Consider the following 9,085-nt stretch of genomic DNA (forward strand, 5'->3'; position numbering starts at 1 on the left):
AGCAATAATATGGTGATATAACAAGGAACCCATGTTTTCACATGGAAGCAACTTACACCTGCAACTAGGAACGCTATAAGAAGGGCTGAGCAAGTGGTAACATAGCCAAACAAAGGTTTGCTGGGATGTGGAGGGGATTAGGGGCTTTTCATGGCAATGTTGGGAGGTTTGACGTAACAGGTGATAGGCAACGAGACATAGCGATAGAAATGAGAAAAATAGGGTAGCAATGATAGTAGTAGTATCTAGGGAAATGGTCATCTTGCCTTAGATCCCGCTTGGAAGAAGAACAAATCCGTGAAGTAGACGAACCAACGTAGTTGAACGAATCCTCACACTCTGAAGTGGTTTTGGAACTCTCTCGACAAGAAACAATCCGAAAACAAACAATCAACATATGATGAACACCACAACATATGCATGACATGATGCACAAACACATATGATGCATGTCCGGTTTAGTTATGCAAGGCATGATAGCCACAACAATCAAATACTACACATTAAGTGAACTCAATATGCAACGAGTTGCATATTGACGAAACTTCACATTTGCATTACTTAGTTCACTCCCGTTTAGGTACACAACAATAGTAAATATTGTTAAAAATGGCAAGAGGTGAAGCATAAATAAACTACACTATCTAGGCATTTTAAATTAGGTCGTAAATAACATATAGCATTTCCGAAACGACCACATATGATAATTTAAAAATTGGTCCAGATATGAACTAAACATATTTTATATTTATTTAAACAGGAGAATAAATTACACCATGTGATTCTACATGTCATTCTAGTCAATTTACATTTATGGATCACCTAAAATGGAGTTATGGTGTAAAAGATATGACCAACACAAGATAATATGCCATGTATGCAAAATGATGCAAATGACAACCAAAAGCATGTTAAATCATGGATGTAACAAGATATTATGGAACTACATGAAATTTTAGGCAAGTCTAAATCAGGTCGGAACAATGAATAACAATTCTGGAAAGTCCATGTATGTAATTAAGATTTCGGTATTGTTCTGCCTATAAGACAATTTTAGAGTTTTAGAAAAAATGCAACCATGTTATTCTACACATTTTTTTAGTCAAGTTACATATGTGGATCATTGTAATTGGACCTACGATTAATTAGTTATGAATTAAACCATTTAAGGTTGTCATTCACGCAAATTAATGCAAACAGCAACTTTAACTATTTAATCATGGATGAAAGTGGGATGCTATTAATCTACACAAAATTCCGAACATTTTTCATGTTGAAATCATTTTAATTCGATGCATGATTGTGGATTTATTAAGTGCATGAAGATTAGGGGGTTTCTATAAAACAGATAATTCACACGTTAATTGACAACTCGTTGGAACTGGAAAAAAAACACTAGTGAACATCGCACTGAGTCAAATCTATCCACGGGCCTAAACAGAGCTGGGCGCAAAATAACTGAACATCGCCCTAGGTGTTTGACAACACGGAACAACTGAGGTTCGCGGGCGCTCACCATGGGCTTGGCCTTGGCGAGGTAGCTGAGCTAAGGCACTCGACGCGGCTTGATCAGTGGAGTTGGATGTGCCGGGGCGGGGCGCGGCCCACACAAGGGTGGCGCTGGGCCGGCTGTGGGCGATGATGCTGGGCCGGCTCGGCTCAATGTAGCCCACGCGAGCAATGAGGCCAGTCAACGGGCGCAGCGAGAGCTCCTCCCAATCCAGATCATATCGGGGACGAGCGATGGTGGAGGCAGGGTCTCTGATGGGGCCCACGCAGCTGCGGATTTGGAGCGAGGAAGCGGCGGTGCACCTGGGCGGCAGAGCTCCGGCGTGCTAAGGCAGCGGCAGGCAGCGCTAGGAGGCGGCGGAGCTTGCTCGAGTGGTGGACTGCTGCGATGGGGATGGCGACGAATGGCATGGGCGGAGCCATGGCGCGACAGCAAGGTCCTCCGACGAACTACCGGCGAGGCGGCAGGGCTGGCGCAAGGCTGGCATCCGGTGAGGGTCAGGCGAGGCGCAATGGCGGAATGCGGGAGACCTGGCTCTCGGGAGGAGCGGGAGGTCTTGGCTGCGGCGACGCTCGGCCCGGATCAGGCCCGGGGCGGGCCACGAATGGGCTCGATGGGCCCTGCATGCTAGAGGTGGGAGGCTGCACTGCTGGTTGGTGGAGGCTCGCAACTGTGTGATGAATACGATGCTAGGCTAGGTATGGCTATTTTAGAGAGGGTAGGGGGTGCTTAAATAGGAAAGGAGGGGCTATGTTTAGGGATTTCATCCGTTTTCGGATCGTTTGATCTCAATCGGATGGTTCGGAAGTGGAGGGGGGCTAGCTGGGCTAGATGGGTTGTGTAGACATGTTTGGGCTGAGAAGAGAGGGAAGGTGGCACTCTGTGACAAGTTTTTAAACACCTAAAACATCCGACGTTTGACCAATTATAGTGTCGCTATACATTTAATGATTCGGGTATCAAACGAACTCCGATTGCGACAAAATTTGGCAGGCGGCCTATCTACACTATAATAAGACTGCACACCAACTCTCAACCCAATTCGAGAAAGTTTTATGCACACTTTTAAAAACAATATTTTGAGATGTCGCGTGCGTGTGCGGTTGGTCTCGAAACAATCGTGGACGAGAACGGAGAAAACCGGCAACTAACAATGGATGCAAGTTTGAAAAATGATGGCTACGGAGTGCCGATGCAATGCGGATGATGTGCATGACGCGATGATGAATGCGACAACCAAACAGAACACACAGCGATAACGAAATAAAAAGGGGATCTTCTGGAGCGTCGGTTCTGGGCTATTACAGTTGGTCACTGTTTTTCGGCGGGACCGAAATAGAATTTGGTGTCACCAAGGGGTTAGGGTTGGCTCTGGATTCTATCTAGGGTAAAAATCGGTAGGTCCGAATTTGGAAACTTGGTGGCACCGCATTTAGGGTTTGGGATTTGGACAGAATATTTTTGTGGGAGAATTCATGAGGGTTTTTGGTGGCTAACTCTAAGCACTTGAGCAAGCACATCATCATAGATACCTCATCCCCTTTTAATAATATTGTCTTTCATATAGACTCAAGTGTGATGTCTCACAAAATGCAAAATGTAGAGTCTTGAAGCTTTTGCCAATTTATGCTCCAAGCATCTATGAGATCTCACAATCCATTGCCAATCCATTCATTGAACTCTTCCTCAAATAAACTTGGTAGAATCATTAGTCCAATGAAATATATGTTGTTATTAATTACCAAAACCACCTAGGGATAAGTTGTGCTTTCAATCTCCCCTTTTTGGTAATTGATGACAACATATAGATCAAAGCTTCAAGATATAATATAATCAATGTATAGCATCGTCACTTTAAGAAGTATGTGATAAGCAAGAGCTCCCCCTAAATTTGTGCATTATTTTAAATTTGCATTTGAATGCAAATGCACAATCAATTAGGATCATGGGTCACTCTTCCATGTCACATACATATTGTTGGTGCGCATAAATGATATGAATGTATTACAATGCACATAACACCAAATATGAGTGAATGATCGTCATATGAATACCACAGATATAGGAAATAGAAACATCAATCACAAAGTGTATGATCAAACACCATGAAGTTTAAGACCAAAAAAAGATAGGCCAAATGTTTTAGACAAGAAGAGCAACCAAAAAGCAACTCTATCTCTCTCTCTCTATCTATCTCTCTATCTATCTATCTATCTATCTCTATCTATATATCTATCTATCTCTCTCTCTAGCTCTCTCTCTCTCTCTCTCTCTCTCTCTCTCTCTCTCTCTCTCTCTCTATATATATATATATATATATATATATATATATATATATATATATATATATATATATATATAACTTCTCCCCCTTTGGCAACAAGTTACCAAGAAAATTTAAGGTATAGAGATAAGCATCACTATGGGCATGATCTCCTCCATGGGGCGATGAAGCTGCTCCAGTGGTCATGGAAGTAGTCGAGATAGCAGTGTCAGCAAATGCCTCGGCAGAAGTCCTCTAGGCTGGTGGAGTTGACACTTCAGGTGCCGAAGGAGGCATAGAGGTAGTGGTAGATGATGCGAAGGGTCTTGGGTCCTGAACGGGCACAGCAGCAGATCGAGCGTGAGTCCTAAACCGGGTCTGGACTCACAGTGTGGGGCCCTTATCATCATCATCTGAGTTGGGCGAAGCCACTGCATCTAATTCCTGCTTCAACAGGTTGACCGTGGTGGTCAGCTCAGTCACCTTGACATCAAGGTCATGAAAGTTGGTCCCCACAATCCTCTCAAGACTCTTCTGGTTTAGCAGTAGCTCATTGATGTTCTTCATACCCTGAATGGTGGTGATAAGATAGGCCATCTGATCACCTTTTGTCTTGAACACTTGAGAACTACTGGCTCTAGCTGCCTCTACGTGGGCCTCAGCCTATCTGCTTGTGAAGTGGATGAAGTGGGATGAGATGGATCCATCACCACAACATTGTCCTCAAAATCTGGCTGGAGGGGCACATGTGGTCGACCAAGTAGATAGAGGCTCTTTCCATCTTTGGAATTAATAAGCATCTCGATGTAGGGAGTATATCCACAAGATCTCTTTTGATCAGCAGTTGTTCTCTTGATGGTCTGAACAATCAGATCCATCACTCTAATCCTGGTGTGACTATCCACATGGTGCAGCATGTTGAGGGAATAGCCTCGAATCATCTTGCCATCACTTGATTTGGGCATCCAAGTGTGCCTCATAACAGTGTTGGTGGTAGTCAGACCTGCTTGTAGAAAGTACACAGAACCAAACTTGTGGGTCTTTAGATATTCCTTGGGGATTTGTGTGTACATGTTGCTCATAGAGTTGTGATTCATCTTAGCTTGAGAGTACACATCCAAATCTCCTTCTTACACCTTTGGGGCTCCTAACATGGCAGCCCACTCATCAATTGTTAACTGGTATCTGGTGCCTTCAGTCATCCACACAATCTTACCACCAGGATAAAAATGGGCAGTGGAACAAAATTGCATGATCATCTCATCATTCCAGGCAGTCATCTCTTTGCCAACAAACTCTTCAATATCAATAAGCCTGAAGTTCTCCTCGACATGGGGAAAGTAATCCTCATTTGATTTGATGTACTTCCAGTCCATATATCTCATGTCACTCACTGTTGGGTTCTTGTCTAGCAGCACAGTCTCATAAAAGTCATGTTGTTTGTGTGAAATCTGACATCCATAGAAGTCCTTCTCCTCACAGCATATGGACCATTGTCTCTCCCATATCCTGAGACCTTGATCCTTCCTTTCCTTCCTGTTCTCTGCCACTTGTGAGAGTCTGGTTTAATAGGAATGATATAGACTACTCATATCAAGAAGGAATTTCTTCTTTTCCGGAAGCCCATTCGAAAAGAACTCCAAAGTTAAGCGTGCTTGGTTTGGAGCGATTTTAGGATGGATGACCGACCGGGAAGTTGCTACGGGGTGCGCACGAGTAAGGACAAAGTGCGGAGAAAGACTAGTGTTGGTTTATGGGGTCAGTCTAGATCCCGCGAGGTGTAACGGGTGTTACAATTGGTATTAGAGCCGACCCTTGCGGTTACACGGGCATGCGTGGGTTAGGTGCATGGGCATGTGGCGCATGGCGTGTGTGGTCCGTTGTGGCACACGACATGGTACACGTGCTGGACTGGACACGCATATGTGTGCCAAGAGGTCCTAATGGACCGACGAGGACGTCAGTTCCTTTGAGTGAGGGTGTATGTGAGAGCCTAGTTTAATAGGAATGATAGACAAAGTGCGGAGAAAGACTAGTGTTGGTCTATGGGGCCAGTCTAGATCCCGCGAGGTGTAACGGGTGTTACAATTGGTATTAGAGCCGACCCTTGCGGTTACACGGGCATGCGTGGGTCTGGCGCGTGTGGTCCGTTGTGGCACACGACATGGTACACGTGCTGGACTGGACACACATATGTGTGCCAAGAGGTCCTAATGGACCGACGAGGACGTCAGATCCTTTGAGTGAGGATGTATGTGAGAGCCTGGTTTAATAGGAATGATAGACTACTCATATCAACAAGGAATTTCTTCTTTTTTGGAAGCCCGTTCGAAAAGAGCTCCAAAGTTAAGCGTGCTTGGCTTGGAGTGATTCTAGGATAGCGATTCTATAATGAGTGATCGACCGGGAAGTTGCTTCCTGGTACGCACGAATGAGGACAAATTACGTACAAAAGACTAGTGTTGGTCTGTGTGGCCGTTCTAGATCCCGTCAGGCATAACGAGTGTTACACGGGAGGGGTGTGAGGGGGGATTCAGTGGGCCGGGGTTGTCGGAGTCCTACGTGGTTGTTGTCCGGACTCCTGCAAATCACCCCACACACTTTGCTTCGAATTTGTCCAAAAAAGATGTTCCGACCGTTCGACGAACCGACATAGAACAATGTTAAATTACAAAATATATGCAAACCATACAATATGAATGTATGCGGACGGTTTAAGGGTCGGCGTTGAAGATGCCCTCACACCCAGTCCTGTTCCAATTATGTCGTGTGTATCATTGGAGCATAGAAACAGTGGAAATGAATAATTCGTTGATAGTTCTATGTTCGGTCTAAATACCGTGGAGCCGTGGTTATCTGTCTTTTCCGAACTGTGTAGACTTAATTAAGCTGCGGAATGTGCACATGTTCGTGTCCAGAATCTCCCGCGCTCATTTATTGGCTAATGCAAATTGAAGTAGACGAAACCCTCAAAAACAAAACTCAGTCAGCTAACAATCGTCAATTTTATTTTATTTTCCTATGAAGCATCAAGTAGTACGAGTTACACAGCTGTACGTCGTAGTCCCGCGACTGGGATTGTATACGTCATAAATAAGAGGTACATACCACATGCTCCATGTGGTAAGCAACCTAAAAACAAACAATGTCAAGAAAATAACAGGTAGTACTACATGAGTTTTCTAGCTGTTGACACTTGGAGATACAGTAACCAATCACGACAAGATATATATATATATATATTTGACTAATTAATCGTTCTCCAGGAGAATAGAAACCTATGCGTATGCACCTATTGGTGTGCTCTATATATACAAACCCTAAAGCTAAATAATCTCAATTTTGAGATAATGTATAGACCCCAGAATAAATATACATGTAGCCGGTCCAGATCGCGAATCTCCGTGCAGCATTGCGGCGCCACCTCCCCGGACCCAGCTGCCGGCCGCCACCGCGCTGGGAAAAGGAAAGACGTGGGGGCGTCCGAGCTAACGATCGGGCGCGCGGTTGGTGCTCACCAAACGCGCGTGAGGAGGCTGGGGCTGGCCCTCCGCGCGCGCGGCAGTAGGTGGGAGCGGCAGAGCGGGCACGTGGTCCGGCCGAGGTCGATCCACCCGTCGATGCAGCCGCGGTGGAAGGCGTGCGCGCAGTTGCCCAGCCGCCGCACCTCGTCCGCCGCCTCCAGCCTCTCCAGGCACACGATGCACGCCGCCGCGCCGTCGTGGCACCCCTGCTGCTGCTGCTCCGGACGCGCCAGCCAAGAGAACTCGACGGCCGGGAGCCGCGCCTTGACCTCCTCGGGCAGCGGGGCGTCGTCCACGGAGCGGCGCGGGGAGCGGCAGAGGCCGACGAGGGAGAGCAGCAGCATGAGGGCGTCCCTGACGGCGCCGACGAGCTTGCAGAAGGCGATGACCGGCTTCGGGATGAACACGCAGTAGCACACCAGGGGGAACCCCATGATCTCCGATCACGCGCGGAGTTCGAACGTTGCGCGCGCTTGCGACCGCCGGCCGGGCCTGTCGTCGTTTGTAGCGGGCGAGGAGGAGGAGAGGACGTGTGTATATATATATGTGTGTGTGTATGCTTGATCGAGCCGAGTGAGTCGGGAGGAAAGCGCGCGCGCTCGCAGGTTATATAGAGCGGCAGAGCGAGCGAAGAAGGCGGAGTCGGTCAGTTTCACGTGGTTTTGGTGGAGGATAACGCGGACCGGGAAGAGTTGGGGAGGGGTGGACGGAGGGTGGATGACTTCGCCGTACGTCTCTCGGCATGGGAAATGGCAGGCGTGCGTGCGTGCGTGCTCGGCCCGTGCGCGGAAGCTGCCCAGCCCAGGTCGTTAAAGCGCCAGGGACGAGCGACGCGGTGGTAATAACCCGTATGGTCCAACGGCCGCGTGGTGGCAGGGGCGTATGGTCCATCCTTGGTTGTACAGTACTGTGGTACATTTGCATGGACTTGGCACGCATGCGACAACGCGATTTAGGCCGCGTTTCATAGGGGTGTTGACGCGGGCTTCACCTATACTATATGTTGGTCTGGGAAAACCTCAACAAAACCGCGGGCTGATTGACGCCCCTTGTCGTGTTAAAAAACGTTGTCTTATATTTTAAGACAAAAAGAGCTTTTTTCAGAAAAGAAGAATAGTCCCTAGCCTTTGCATATGAATAATGCGTGCAAGTGCAACCATAAATTAAAAGAAACGAAGTATGCTGAAAGTGTGGCATGGCACAAATTTCATGACTCTTTGGCGAATTGCATGAAACGTTGATAAAATACCTTAATTGGGCACACGGGACAAACCCTTGTGCACAAAGCAGGGCGCGTAGGAGGGGTAATTTGCATCAGAACTCGGGATCACTTGGTCAGTCCTGGTGGTCTTTTTTTCTTTACGGGTGGAAGAGAAACACATACTGACCAAGTTCTACCGTATACCAAAGGACGATGATCCATGAACCTTTGCGGTTGTGGTCTCGGTATAGTGACCGTCATTTCAGTACTTCAGAAAAAGACTCGGGACACAGGGGATTATATATGTCCACATCTCAAGAGACTGTGGATAATCAATGGAGTGACAGAGATTGCAACAAGGACATAAGGAATGTTCCTTTTTTGTCTTTATCCCATCCTCCCACAAAACATCACATATATTTGTAAAAAGAATATTTTCCGTCCCTTAATTTTTGGCGGGGTCTAGATTTCGTCCCCCAACTTTGAAACCGGACAACTTGCATCCTTAACTACTGAAACCGAACAAGGTTCGTCCCAGGTCTTGGTTTTGACCGGTTTTGGTGCCGACTCGCCCTGGTTTGGATGGG

At 46.8% G+C, this 9,085-nt stretch overlaps 1 protein-coding gene across 1 annotated transcript; it reads right to left on the reverse strand.

Annotated features, from left to right (window-relative positions):
- Nucleotides 1-6,906: 6,906 nt before the first annotated feature.
- Nucleotides 6,907-7,933, reverse strand: LOC123403303 (brassinosteroid-responsive RING protein 1-like). Its single transcript, XM_045097253.1, has one exon. It carries the CDS (start codon nucleotides 7,729-7,731, stop codon nucleotides 7,288-7,290), a length of 444 nt encoding a protein of 147 aa, XP_044953188.1. The 5' UTR covers nucleotides 7,732-7,933; the 3' UTR covers nucleotides 6,907-7,287.
- Between the last annotated feature and the right edge of the window lie 1,152 nt (nucleotides 7,934-9,085).

The sequence above is a fragment of the Hordeum vulgare genome, chromosome 6H (genome assembly GCF_904849725.1).
Source record: "Hordeum vulgare subsp. vulgare chromosome 6H, MorexV3_pseudomolecules_assembly, whole genome shotgun sequence".
NCBI lineage: Eukaryota > Viridiplantae > Streptophyta > Magnoliopsida > Poales > Poaceae > Hordeum > Hordeum vulgare.